The sequence below is a fragment of the Rhipicephalus microplus genome, chromosome 3 (genome assembly GCF_043290135.1).
Source record: "Rhipicephalus microplus isolate Deutch F79 chromosome 3, USDA_Rmic, whole genome shotgun sequence".
Classification (NCBI taxonomy): domain Eukaryota; kingdom Metazoa; phylum Arthropoda; class Arachnida; order Ixodida; family Ixodidae; genus Rhipicephalus; species Rhipicephalus microplus.
The window spans coordinates 164,989,551-165,005,100 of NC_134702.1; the positions used below are offsets into that span (position 1 = coordinate 164,989,551).

General features: G+C 43.0%; 1 protein-coding gene across 1 annotated transcript in view; it reads right to left on the reverse strand.

Moving 5' to 3' along the window:
* LOC119186073 (glutathione S-transferase D1) overlaps nucleotides 1-15,550 on the reverse strand; it is a 34,275-nt gene that overhangs the window by 9,909 nt on the left and 8,816 nt on the right. Inside the window, exon 2 of the mRNA XM_075890455.1 lies at nucleotides 124-354. Within this exon, the coding sequence (XP_075746570.1) occupies nucleotides 124-354 (231 nt within the window). The remainder of the gene's footprint in view (nucleotides 1-123; nucleotides 355-15,550) is intronic.

Genomic DNA, 15,550 nt, shown 5'->3' on the forward strand with positions numbered 1-15,550 from the left:
TTTTCGATCATGCGTCTCGAAAATTTCCTGATATCTGTCACATATCTCAGTCCCGTCAAATTATACTAGGTAGAAGCCAGCTCGTTGACTGTATGAAAGAACGCACGATTCGTACAGGCTCACCTTGACAAACTCGGGGTTGAGGTGCTCCTTGGCCATGAGGTTAAAGTTGTTCAACTTGAGCTCGACGCCCAGTTTCTTGGCTACAACTCTGACGAACGTGCATGGTGGGCTTCCCGGAGCGTTGTACAGTTCCACAACCATTGTGCTCTTTCGTAGGTTCTCGCTGCCCGCGCGTACACTTGCCTCGTAAAGTAAGTTTCCCCGGGTTTTTCTTCCTCCTGCCGGCGGTCCCTCCAGAAAGTAACGATATATAGTAATTTTCTTATCACCCTCTATGCATTCTCTTTTAGGTGTTCGAATTGGTTCGAGATAAAAAGCACTGTACTTCGCACTGGATCTTTTTATGGGCGTTTTTTTCTTGTTACACCTCCTGATAGCGGGTGACGCCTACCTCTCTTGCTAGGTTTGCGTGGAAAGCGGCTGTAGTGAGTGGCAGTCTCAATAACGCACCCCTGCGTATCTCGAGCGGGGAACAGCTGATAAAGTATGTAAGAATAATAGAAAACAGCTTTCACCGCAATAGTCACAAGCTCGTAGGGTCAGACTGAATCAGGTTCCAGACATTTCCTTTGTGTCGTCCAAGCTGAGGCGACGTCTAAAAGATAAGCACGTTATGATAGTGAGACACCAGTCGCATGGTGCGTAAGCTAACAAGTGCAATCGTAGATAACGTGTATCGGAGTACACGTGACTGTGACTCAGCGTTGCTCGAGTAGTGCAGATGCCACACGATAACAAGATTTCAGCTTTCCGGTTTAATCAACGGGTCATAGCTCGGTCGTGTTTCGACGTCCTCACCATTTTAAATAAATTGAGCTTATTGATGCTGGTACGCTCACTGGTATCTATTTGTTAGTGCAAACAACCATAACGACACATTTAGAACAATAAAAACGCTACACATCTACTGACAAACTTAACGCGCCTATATGAACAGAAGCCAGAAAGTGAACAAGTGAAATGGTTAAGTGAATGGGCAAATGCGTGCGCTGTGACAGGGAAAGCAATGGCGCTAAGCGTCGCGGAAGAAAATCGCTCATAAAAAGCCACCACAAGAATGATTCTCTATAAGGCCTCTTTGAAAATGAAAAACTAAATTTCCTCTTTTTATTTGTGCCATATTCCTTTCGCATTCATGAGTAGGTTTCAAACAGAACAAATCCTAAATATTTTTTTCAACTTCGTAACTAACCTTTACTGCATTATACGCCTTAAAACACGGGCCAAATGGAGTTAACGCGTTGACCACCTAAGCAAAATGTATTTGAGTGCTCTGGCTGTGAGCTAGAGCAATCACATTGCACGCTTCTTTATGAAACAGCCACTGACCCATGTGCCTGGTTTGTTTAAGTATGTAATACCAGAGTTTGCCTCGTGGTAGCGGAATTTCATTGATAGCCTCTATTGCAGTTCACAAAATAAAGTATACATGCATAACTTCACAGCCTTCATTTTAAACGCGAAGCATTTCAAAGCGAACTTCGGTGACTTTGAGCGTATCTATCTGTATATATATATATCCACCTACGTTTGGGTGTTCTCGTGGTCACCTCCTTATTTTGGCGTGAACCAAAATTAACATGAGAGGGTAAGACGGCTTGACAATTATGACGCGCTGGTCAAGACATTAAAAACGCCACACCTGCGCGTAAGGCGCTGCACAGTCACTGCAAAAGCTGGAAGAGCGGCCTTTCAGAACCTTTTCTAAGCACTCATTGGGTAGCTACTGCAAGCGCATTTGCTTGATAACCACTATGGCATTATTTGGAAAAATATTTTTGTAGTAGGCCGGAATTCACTGCGTAATTTTTTGTCATTCTTCTACGAATTGTGGCATCCGCTGAACACTTGCAAGGAATTTTGTGCCGATCATTCATGCAATGACTGACGACAATAAGAAATCATGCCTGAAGTGGGTATGCGCCACAGTTATTAGGTGAACAAGAACAGGCTTTTGTAATAGGTTAGATCATTGGACGACCCACTAGTTACGCGATTCGCATTGTGTGACGAGTGGTTGTTCTTTCGCTGTTTTAAAACGCTTTATAAGTCGCATTCACGTGATTGCTTTCCCAATATCAAACCTGCCTAGGATAAGTTTGCCAACGAGTTTCAAGCACCGGCGTGGCTCAGTGGTAGAATACTGAGCTGGCACCCAGTGGACCCGGCTTCGAGCCGGGTCCGCTGGGTACCAGCTGTGTCGCTAGGTACGATGTGATTAAGGACACCGGCGGTGGCGGTGGACAACTACGGTGGCGCGTCAACCGAGTTGTGATCTCGTAACAGCTTTCCCTGGAATTGTGTCACAATTCCGTCGCGTACGCTAGCAAAGTCTTCTCGCCAGACAGTGGCACATACCCAAGGGCGGGTATGTGCCACGGGGGATCGACAATTGGTGTCTGCCCAGGAACGACTACACACATGGGCAATTCTGACACGCAAACGTTAAGAAATACCCGACATCGGTACCATCGACCCGACGAATGCAAAGAATAAATGGCAGGGTCTCAGCTGGAATCAAATCCAAGCATTCTGCGTGGCAATGAAGCCTTTTACCAGAGAGCAAAGCTAGGTCTCGGAACTATTTCTCAAATAGATGCCAGTCTTCATGAAACGTCAATAGTGGCTGCAGCTCTTGCTACCCAATTTTATAGACATTACATATGTACTTCGTTGATACAGGCGTCACGTCGGGTTAACGTCAGTTGTGGTTAGTTGCTATGCGCTGAAGTTGATTTATGTAACAGGGTCTAGGGCCAGCATCTTCGCGAGCATCAGCGCTTCATATCAGCGTCTGGCGTTGCTAATACGCATGTTCCAGTTGGCATTGCTGCGCAAGTGCAAACGACTGGCTATATGAATATCTGAGACTATTCGACATTTGTCTAGGCGTGCAACATTTGTACGTATCATTAGCGTCATTTCTTGAAGTGTCACTCAATAAAAAAATTGCAAGATGGGCACCTTCCTTCCGCACGCTTCGTATAACGTCGATTCCCAGGAACGTGGGATCTGCCGAATTTTTCCGCCGCAAGATGAAGTGAACTAAAGAGCCATGCGAGCTATTACGGGGGTGAAGCAGCAGCACAAATGATAGAACGTATAAGAACATAAGCACCGCATTTTCTGGTTGCCTTTATAAGGTGGTTGGATAGTCGGCCATGACTAATCAACGTCGATGCTGCTCGGCTACTGACCCGAAGGGTTGCGGGTTGTATCCCGGCCGCGGCGCCCGCATTTCAGTGGAGGCGAAATGGTAGAGGCCTGTGTATTCTGTGATGCCAGTGCACGCTATAAAACAACAGGTGGTAAAAGCTTCTAGAGCCCCTGAATACGAAATCCCTCATAATTATATGCGAGTTCTGGGGCATAAATCCCAAGATATTATCATTAGGCGGCGGTACACGCCGTGTTCATATGGCATAACTACAACGTGCATTCTCGAACCTACGGTTCGCTTGCACAATAAAGGCGTTATGTGTTCCATATAATTTTTTTTTGTTCTGTAAGCATGCTGTGATAACTATTGAAGTCGACAATGTCATGTAAAACTACTTGGACGGGAGAAAACATGATAAAAGAAACAATACCGAGACCTCAAAGTGTATTTAACAAATATTAAAGCAATTAGGAGGACAGTCTACGGAATCAGTTGACGACGGTGTTCGCGGCGCGTCCGCGAATGCACCATTACCGGTAGACAACAGAATTTCACTTTTTCCAAATATCGTCTTCGTGGCCCCACTGATTTGTGGAGGCTGTGCCGTGGTACTTGTACTGCGTATTTTTAGTCATCATGTTGGCTATTGAAGGCACCTATTCCATTTTTTATAATGATAATTTGTATTTCCGCTCCAGGTAATATCGGAATACGTCTTGATGTGTTTTCTATGCTTGAATAATGAATCATTAGTGTTTAACATTCTTTCTACGCTTGTGTTTAAAGACTTTGAGCTTGTCGTCCACTTGAAGCACAGTGGGAGCCATGCAGTACTGATGTGAGCACTGCATTCATGCAGGCCTGTGCATATTCCCGGCATTGCGTTTCTCCTGGAGGAGTTGATAAGAGTGAACCATTATGAATGATAAAAGTGATGAGGTTCTTAGAACGTTGAAGCGCATGCTGACTTTGATAACGGCTATTCACTCTTCTTGACGTGTCGGCATTTCCCAGTTGGTGGGTGGTAATCGCACGAAGGTAAGCCGCAACTTACACAGATATTGCCAGAATAGAATGAAGACCTCGAGTGCAGAAAACTGAATATTTAGAGGTGCCAAATAAACATAAATCACTGCAAGGAAGGCTTGTGCTATTCTCCACCTCTGTCTTTACCTTGTTTTTAAAGGAGGAGCTGTTAAGACGAACTGAGCAGTGCGAACAAAACTATTTTTTGTAACCATGAGCCGAAACGAGGTCTTTTCGTCCTCCTCTTCATTTTCATCTTGTTAACTTTCGTCTGACTACCGAAACACGTGCGCCGATTCGTCTGGCGTGGAACCCATTAACTGCCATGGGCGATGAAATCAGTACAGTGAGCGAGAGAGAAAAAAAGATATAAGGGAACTGAAAGAAAAATTTTTGATGAAAAACACTCTTGACAAACAGGGATTTAAACCCGCGTACCCGTGACCTGAAGGCAAACGTGGCGACCAATATCGATATGAGCACGCAATCCCACCATCGCATAGCCTTGTATTGTGTAATACTAGAAGAAAGTTGGAACGAGATGCGAGTGTTGGGCAGGGAGATTAGAGGGTATGAAAGAAAAAAAAAGGACGGGTGAGTATAAAGTCTGACTTCGGAAGGAAGTGAAAAATAGAAGAGGAGAGAGAAACAAAGAGAGAGAGAGAGAAATAGAAAGATAGGGAAAGAAAGAAGAACCGAGAAACAGAGGGAGAAAAAAAACAGGAAAGAAAAACAACGATGAAAAATCAACCTGATAATAAAGAATAAAGAAAGACGCAGGAAAGTATAAAGTAGAGAAAAGTGAAATAAAAGAAGAAGTGAGAAAGGGAAAAAGAAACATCGAAGGCCGTCCACTTTGTTAGGGATTGGTGAATCTGCCTAAAGAATCATCCCACGCCACAAGTTCCTTATTGCTAAGATCGAAACATACAAAACTATGCACTTCAAAATCGGCGTCCGGCTGCTCTAACTGTTCTGGCACACGTCTGCTGGGAGCCAAATCTTGCCATCTTGGCTACGCCTTATACCCACTGAACGAGATTGAGACCATTTCACAATCAATACCTAGCCGCTCAAAGAAACGGCAATCGTGTCTTTAGGCTGGTGACTAAAGCTTGAACAGACTCTGAGTGGCAAATGATCCTTTGACAGTCTTATACACCTGCTGCAGCAGCCTCGCTGCTTGTGCGCCGTCATCGCCCAGCGCGGCGTCATACGGATGCTGTTTGAATTACAACGAAAACCAACATACTCATCTCCTAATGGCTCACACAACCATGACACTCTGTGAAGCCTAGATGTTTGTGATCGATTCGATGGTGCTCTCGCCCTGCCTTGACACAATGCATGCATTCGGTACATTCTGGCCACTATATGAATGTGTGCACTGACGCACATCTTGTCAAGGTGCGCCGTTATCGATAGTGTCACGTAAGCCGATTCCTGTTGTCTCCTCAATAAGAGTCAAAGTGTAGACATAAGTGTCCTAGAGTCTAATGACCTGTACATTCCAGTGGCGACCGTAAGGTAAGACCACAAAGACCACGAGCGAGGACACACATCTTGCAATGTCGAACAATTTGTTTTTATACATATGCTCTACTTTTATTAACATGAAATTAACTATATGCATTCACATATATCAATCAATCGATCGATCGATCAATACTTTATTTAGTGTGCCCAGAAACAGCTCCAAGGTCCTTGTGCACGCGCACGCAAGAATAAAGCAATAAACATAAGCAATACATTGCAGCCTACAGAAAAAAAAATCAGATAATGAGAGCGTAAACACACAGACAAATAAATCTGCGTGGAAGGAGAAGAATAAAAGGTAAGACCACAAACGTGGAATGCCAGTGGAAAATGAAGGGTAAAATACACAACTATATGAAAGGCTTCCTGAAAAACGAAAAAGAAGGAATCTGTACGCAATGACAGTGCAAAGCTGAGATAAAAACAATGACAGTGGACTGTAAATTCATCAACAAAATAAAACTTGAAATTATATATATTTCGTATTCAGTAAGCAGAAAAGTCTTGAAAGAAGTTTGCAGGTGCATGAATCGGTCGATTCTTTCTGCTCAAATAAGTTACGCGGAATCCAAAAGTTTACGCTACTGAGAAGCAAAGTGCAGGATGTCATAGCGTCAACTAGTTTCTAAAGAAATAACAGGTCAACGCGATATTGTCGGCAGTGAAGTGAAGACAATGATAATAATCTGGCAGTGTTAGAACGGAATCCAGAGTCATTACCAGCAAAACTATGGTAGACAATGCTTATGAAGTTTTTCTAGACGCTCTCAGTAGAGTGAGTACCAGGTTATGCAATGTCAATCCAGGTCACCGATGCATACTACAATTGAGGAACACATATTGCGGTGTACAGTTCGTGGAAGGATGTAGGAGAACTGAATTCGCGGGAGATTATGCATACACAACTGAGAGAACAATGGGCTCGCGTGGCAGTACGTTTCGTGTGTGCAGAAAAATTCAGAATACTATCAAAAGAACACCAAAATCACTGAACTCAAAAAATTACATAACGACACGGTACCGGTCAAGTGAGAAAATGACGCGATGGATGTTTTGCGAGATATGCTCATAAACTTGGTCTTCGAGGTATTCGGGGAAAGGTTATTTTTTTAACACTATTCAGAGAAAGAACAACATTCAGAGCAAAAGACCGTAGAACATTCAATGCAAACGACAGTAGTTAAAAAATTTCCTTAAATATCTCGATGTCATCCGCACAGAAGAGAAAAAAAAACAACAATGAGTTGCAAAAGAAGCCTGGTTAACGTAAATAAAAAATAGGAGTGTGCTTAATACTGAACCATCAGGGACACCACTAGTAAATTTTTAAAAGGAAGACATTCAGTCATTTACGGCAACATAACATGATCTATTAGGCACATATCTAAGCAAGCGTTTGAAAACAGACGATTAAACATCGAAGTTCGCAAGTTTAACCAAAAACAGTGAGTGGCTGTCTACGTCAGAAGCTTTGCTCAGGTCATGGTGAACTACGTCAACCTGTCTTCTCTGCGAAATAGGTGGGGTGATATGCGTCATAAAACTAACAAGATTTACGCTTGTTCAGCGGCCAGGAAGTAACCCGTGTTGACCACGAATCAATGAACTTTTCAAGGTAACCTAAAATAAGCCTTGAAGAGTCAGCTCAAAGGTGTTTGATTTGTCACACAGTAGAGAAATTGAGTGATAATTGAAAACAATTGTTTTTCAGCTTGATCTAAATACTGCAAAAACACGCCCAGTTTTGCACATGCCGCAAAATGTGGAAGCATTCAGACAGTTAATAAATGTTGGTGTCAGCACTGCGGTAAATTTACTACAATAAGCCTTTAGTATGGCGAATGCGATGTCATCAGGGCCACACAATAAGAATGATTTTGAGCGCATAATGCATGAGCAGATGAGCTTTCAATCCAGCGACAGACCAATAGATGTGCTAATTGTGTGGTGCTGCTGTGCTATCTGAGTCCTGGAATCTGAGCCCTTATAAAGGTATGAAAAATGGGTGGCGAAACAGTAAGCTACGTTGTTCACTTCGACGCCATCCGAGTTCACTAGCCGAAAGGACTCCTCACTTTTGTTTGACCATTTGCGTAGATATTTCCAAAGCTCAGCTTGCTTTTCAAAAGCAGTAAATAATAATAATAATAATAATAATAATAATAATAATAATAATAATAATAATAATAATAATAATAATAATAATAATAATAATAATAATAATAATAATAATAATAATAATATAAATAAATAATAATAATAATAATAATAATAATAATAATAATAACAACTTATTGTGCACATCCATAAGAAATACAAAGAAACGGGCCTGTCTAAGTCCCCAGGACTTATGCGACTAGGCCTGGCAGAGCCGGTTACAGCGATGTGGATACAGGGTAACAAAACTATTGTTGTTTCCTTACCAACGAACAGACAAACGATTAACACCATTACTTTTTTACAGGTAGTAAATAAAGAAGAGGAACAAAGGAGGGGCACAGAGCATACGTGGCATACAAATAGACCTTGTGATTTTACAGCTCAGTGAGTAATTTCTTTATATGCCTTTTTGAACTCACTGAAAAAAATTGGTCAGGTAGTGCATTGAAAATTTTTGAAATATATACATTTTTACATGCTTCTCCATATCTGGTAGAGAACCGTGGTACTATAAACGTTTTTTTTCTCTCAGGGGTCGACGCGTTACAAGTGGCACTTTAATGTCATCACACCAATTGTATCTTAGAACAACTCTCTTAATAAACAAATCCTGGAATACACAAAAGCCCTAATCCCGAAAAATAGTACTGGCATCTATATAACTAGTGAAAGCTACAATTTTTTAAATATTTCGAAGGAAACTATCAATGCGTGTTTTCCAGCCTTTTGAGCAAAATGAAAAATATTGTAACAGACTAGAAAAAGGTAGAGAAGAGAGGCAGAGGAAGACGAAGAGTCTTGGCACGATGGTCGTTTGCGGCAGCGCACTGCGATCGTGCCAAGACTCTTTGTCTTCCTCTGCCTCTCTTCTCTACCTTTTTCTAGTCTGTTACAATATGTTATCCTATGTGTCACTGCACTATATGCTAACAAATGAACTATCATTTTTTTCACTGTTAGAGGCACCAAGCTTTTAATATTAAAAAGCGGACATGCAGCACTTCTCAGTTTGGAACAAATACATGTCATGAGATGTTGCCTAGATACACCATTATGAAAAATTACGCCTAGGTCTCTGAATGTTTCGACATTTTCCACTGCAGTTTATAATAATAATAATAATAATAATAATAATAATAATAATAATAATAATAATAATAATAATAATATATTCGGTGTTATTATTGTACCATTACCATTAATAAAGCAAGCATGATCACAATAAATAGCACTGGCTATCCAACGGTATATCAGCGACATGACGCGGCGAAGTTAATTCCAATAACGCGCACGCAGGTGCTAGCATTTTTGCAGCAGCGTAAATTCGGTGAAAGCATGCAATAAGAATGGCAGCACGTTTTGTGCTAAATCACAACGGTATTCCCCATCACATATACCGGCTAGAAGTATGCTTCGTTTCTGTTCAATAAATGTGCTCCAGATTTCGCAGTTAGTTCTACGGAAAGTGCGTTGTCGTCGGTTGTGAGACATTATGACGATAAACTTCAGGGAGGGTGGGGGGCACTTTCATGGGGTGCTTCTCAATGAGGGATCCTGACCTTCTTTAACCCAATGAATAACGCCTCTGGTAAATGCTATTGCCTGAATTCATGCATTATCAGATTTCTGCCTTGTAAAGACTATGCTTAAGCACGCGTTCCTTTCGACATATTGTACAATAGTAACTATAGCAGCTTCAGCTGTGGAGCCCACAATTGAGTAGGAATCGAAAGAGCATCTTCATTGCCGCTGATTAAAAAGGGGAACGTGGGTAAATAGACCACATCAATGTTTTCATTACCGAATTTGCCAGCTATTGGACTAAACCGAAGAAACACTGGTTTCAAGAAAAGTATTCAGGGTACGTACACATTTAATAACGTCGAGTACGATTAGCTCCATAAAATATACACTGGCTATACGCACCTCAAGTCACTCAGTGTAGAAGTCACTGATTTCATAAAATGTTGCTTCAGCGTCTGCAGCGTTTTCTTGTTCTTTTATCTCATTCTTACTTGCATTGGCAAGGTCATAGACGTATTGATAAGTTTTCCAGCAAAAATGCGAGTGGAACCATTCGGTACATTATCTCCAGAGTATGTTCCACCTCGATTTGATAGGCATGGGAGACGCTATCAGTTCCAGACCAATCTCGAGACGTACTCTGGAGAGAGCGATTTTCTTCTATCACGCGAATAGAAACGTTGTGATTGTCTGCCGAACAGCAGTACATGTGGCTGTTGCCGTCATGATAAGCAATTCAAGCACGTTCTTTGGGACTGGCCTCAGTGTTGTTTGCATTGTTGACCATTAGGAATTGAAATGTTGCTTTGCCTGAGGCACCGGTAACCACAGCACTGAATCTTATGAATGTTCACTCCTTTAGACTTTGCAGCAAAAACCCGCGAAAGAATTGTCTCGATTTCAGAGAAAGCGAAACAAGCAAAGCTAAGTTTGACCTCAGTGAATCCCAGTGGGAAGGAAACGTTCATGTGATAATTTAGCCTGTGACTTGGTCATTGGCTGCTGTCGTCTATGTGTTAACTGTCCGCCATTATGCTTAAGGTGTTCTTCATGTGTTTCAACATGTTATTGCTCAAACTGAGTGTTTTGTTATCAACTATATTGTTATGCAAGCTTAAGGCTTGGAGATTTGGTGTTTACAACGTGGAAAGGTTTCACAGTGCTTTTTCTATGGCTCGCAAAGGCCGCAGATACAAAATAAGATGGCGTCTTCGTCTTTAATGTTTTCGTCTAAGTTATATGCAAGGTTGTTCCGTGTTTCGTCATAACTGTCCTTGTTAACGATCGTTTCTTTTCTTTTTTTTTTGTTTCAGGCGGTATGGTAGGGTGAACCCCACAAAAAGTAAAATTTGCTATTTTTATCGCCAAAAATTCACTGCTCTTCAAGGAACAAACTTGCGGAAGCCCTACGTTGAGCGGCTGCGCCAAGCGGTTTAAATATTGTATCAAAGTGCGCCGCACGCCCTCGGCGTAAGCAGTACGTGCATCTAAAACTTCGTTTTTCGCGAATAAAGTTTGTTATAAATATTGTTACACAAGGCAAGGTGACTTAATGGGGGTTTTTAATGGGCCTTGAGTCCGCGATCACCGTATAATGATGATCATCGCCACCGCCATGGCTCGTACCCATTCAGAGGGATCACAGTGAAGGCAACGTCGTCTTCATTCTCCACCCGCGCTTCCTTTGTTTTTCCTGATAGTGATACTTCTTATCATTCCTCCGGTCTCAGACGAAGCCCTCTTGGCGAGTCATTCTTGCATCCTTCGTGTGAACGGCTTCAGGCGGCAACATGCGTCACCTCTGTCTTGCATGAACGTCGGCCACTAGTGGTGACACGTGCAATTTCATAGTTGACCTCGCTGAGACGATGCAGTATCACGAAAAGACCGTTGTAGTGTGCCAGTAGTTTTGGGCTCAAGCCACGTCTGCGTATTGGGGTCCACACCCACACTAGATCACCGTGGGCAGAGGTTACATGCCTGTGTTGACTGTCGTAGCGAGTTTTGAAGGACTCTTGTGCTGCCAGTGTACGTAAACAGGCAAGTCGACGTGTCTCTTCCGCACGACACAAACTTTCCACAATGGTTAAATCGTCATGGACGACAAAAAGAAAGATAATGTCCAGCGTATGTCGAAGTCAGCGAGCGTAGAGCAGACACAAAGGGCTGTAGCCTGTCGTTTCGTGTTTCGACGTGTTGAAGGCATACGCGATGAATGGTAAAACTTCATCCCAGTTTTTGTGGTCGGAGGCGACGTACATTGACAACATGTTGATCAACGTTTGGTTTGTGCGCTCGGTGAGGCCGTTAGTTTGCGGATGATACGCAGTTGAGTGTCGGAACTTGGAGCCACACAAACGAAGTAACAATTCGACAATATCAGCGGTAAATTGTCGTCCACGGTCACTCATTATCACGCGAGGATGTCCGTGTCGGAGGATGACTGAATGCAACAGGAACTCCGAAACCTCGACTTCCGTGGCGGAGCATAAGGCAGCCGTCTCGCAGTACCGCGTCAGGTAGTCGGCGCATACAATTATCCACCGGTTACCTTTTGAGGAGCGTGGAAACGGTCCCATCAGATCAATGCCGACCTTTTCAAAAGGGGAACCGGGAGGCTTTGAAGGTTTCAGGTGACCAACTGAACCCGAGGAGGGCCGCTTGTGACTCTGGCACTACGTACAGCTGGTCACGTAGTTCTGAATTGTCTTGCTCATTTTCGGCCAATAGAACCGCTCTTTCGTGCGACTAAGTGTTCGTGGGGTGCCTAAATGGCCAGAGGTGGGGTCATCATGAGTGAGACGCAGAACAGCATTTGAAGGGACGCAGGAACAACTAGAAGAAAGCGGGTGCCCGTCGTGGACAAGTTTCTCTGGTAAAGAAGACCATTTCGGACGCAGAATCGGCCTTCACTTAATGAATTTCTCGCTCCAGGGAAGAGAGCTTTCAAGCTTGGGTCATTACGCTGCTCAGCGGCGAAAGTCACGGCATCGGGAAAGCCAGACGACAGAGAAGCGATAAGGTGGTCAAAGTTATCTCCTTCACAATCTGTCGATGGTAGCGGCATTCTGGAGAGGCAATCCGCATCAGCGTGTAGACGGCCAGTCTTGTATGAAATGGTGAAGACATGTTCTTGCAAACGAATGGCCCATCGAGCGAGGCGGCCGTATGGGTCACGAAGGTTGACCAGCCAACACAGGGAATGGTGATCTGTGACGATAGTGAACGGGCGACCACAGATGTATGAGCGAAATCGTTGCCGATTCCTGTGTTATTCCGTTTTCCAGCATCTCTTGGACTTGCTCGTTGATGATCTTGCGCTCCGATGGTGCCACTCGGTAAGGTTTCTGCCTAATGGGATGCGCCGACTCAGTGTGGATCTGATGACGTATCCGGGACGCAGGGATTAAGGGCCTTTGGCTGTATTTAGAAAAATCGAACACTTTCGAGTGCTTAGATAGAACGTCGAGCAGAGTATGACGTTCGCTTTGGTCAAGTGACTTGCTGACCATTTTTAGCAATTGGGCATTTTCTGAACCTTCTAAGCCTAGATGTTCATTTTGGTTTGTAGCATCAACAAGCGCAACCAGCGTCGTACATGACTCGGGTCTAAATACTGCAAGTTTATAGCCGCCTGGCTGACTTGCAGTATCCTTATCAATATTCTTATCAATATGTTAACTTTACTGTTCCTTTTTTGAAGAAGTACTGAATCAATTCTGATAAAACTTCGCATGCATGAGCCTCATAGAGTTGAAAATAATTGAACTACAAAAAAATGTTAATATCGTAATAAGTCGAGCTGCAAAAAATTTACACAGCATGATGCACCTTTTGGACTTTGTTAATGTATATATTTTATTTTTTAAGAGCATTTCGCTAAAGGATGTCGTATTTCTTGAAAGGATATAACCTATGTGTATATACAATAACACGGCTGAATATCATTATATTTTTTTCAATGGTTGTAGAGGAAAAGTACATTGAATAAGTGATCCAAGTTCGAAATGTGGGAGTGAGCCTTAAGAAGAATAGTCAAAGTAGGGGTATAAAAAGAGTATCACGTTATACTCAGTGCTATTTTCTGTGAGCACATGAAATAGTATGCTAACACTTGCAGCTGCTACGGTAGCTGGGAGCAGACATGAATTTGTCGTACACGCACAAGGCACGAAATGTTTCTTGTGAACGGAGTTTCTAACCACTGCATCTTCATTTTCAAGCATACCTTCCATTCGTGCTTTCTCGATTTGTTGCTCTTCACTGCTTGACTCGGATAGGAACGTTCTCGAGCTTTACTATGAGAGCTGCTTATTACTTCAGTGTTATGGCCAACATTTTGTACAATGCCACTCTGCAATCAGCACACACGTGTGAGACGAAGGCATATGTCCTATTCCTGATATAAATAAATGCTAGTGTTATATTGAATCAAAGTTTAATGTGCTGTCTCAATTTCAAGCAACATTGTAGGCAGGCCCAATAATACTGAATATGCTCTTCAGTATACAATAAATGCTGTAAGCAAAGTGAAACAAAACACAGAAAAAATGTCTTGGTGATTGTTCACGAAAACACTGACGATAAATAACGCCCACTGTGTGATCTTCCACAATTCGCAAAACTTCTTTGTGGTCGTTGTTACGCGGAGTCCTCACGATTGTGCTAAGCCACCCACCAATATGTCGGGCTTCGCGTAGCAACTTAATGGATGTATTCTATGCTCTCACTCTGTCAAAAGAACGAAAAGACGGTGTTGAGTGTGAATGGTGGGCAGTTGTGCGTGATACAGATATTTGGCACGTTGTACCTAAATGACTACTGTGCACACTTAAACAATAATGAGGTCAGTTTTACGGCAGCTAGCTTTCGTAATCTTCATAAGTTGCTGCGAAGAAGCGCGAAATGCGTATGTGAATCCAGCGTCCAGTAGATGCCTCATAAAGGAAGACGTTGAGTAGAATTTACATTTTTCTCCTAAGCGTATAACACCTCGCCATCAGTAGATAACATGGATATCGATACATCCAGCATCTGGATTGGCTGAAATATCTGTGACAAACTATACGTTGCACATGTCGTGCTGTTCGTGTTATTTGAGTGCACCCCTAGGAATTGCATTTCCCGGCGGCGAACTGTCAAGTGCGTTTTTGTTATTACAGTGGCTTGTAAGATTTATCGATGAGCACACGAAGATAAGAATAAAAAAGTGGGTAAATATGTCTTTCTTGGCAAGCTCTGTTACAGTAGATCCCACTGAGAACTATCAGGTATTCTCGTAGTACTGTCATAGCGTATGCAGTCACACTGAACATAACTAAAGTTACATCTCAAAACCGTGGCGGTTTGTATACAAGCGATCGGTGCATTAAAGTATGCTACTGCTTGTGTAAGCGGAGCTCTAGAGCCATTGGAAAGCTTTCGAAGACCCGCAGTAAAGCTCCGTAACTCAGACTTTCACACGGTACTTGGTGAGCACCCAGTGACGTGTATGATTTTCGTTGCTGCACCAAAGAACATTGCTAACAGCTGCTATTCTAGCCGGAAAAGCATCGCGTAAGAAGGCAAGGACCCCAGCTGACTTCACTAGAAGGCTTCTTTGGGGCGCCGCCACCAGTTTCGCATGTGGCCAAGAACCCTGTAGCGATCATCTCAGAGGTGACTCTAAGTTGCCTCTTTACGGCTACAGACACATATAGCTGGCCTGCTTTTGTGTCTACTGGCACCTTGAACTAGCACCTTGAAATCGCATGAGCGAGAATCAACCGGTAGGTCAGCCCTGATAGCGTTGACGTACAGCCGGACAATAGAATTGAAGGGGTGTACGAACTCGTGTTATCGCCTGCAATAGGTGTAGCCCAGCAAGACTCGTGGGTTATATTCACTGTGTTTGCCCACTGATGGGTGTAAACTACATTGCTACCAATTTACAAGTCGTAAATTATAATCGACCTAGTTTATTTGGCCAGCATATACAACGCCCGAACGAATACGCACGTGAACCTAAACGAATTGGTTCAT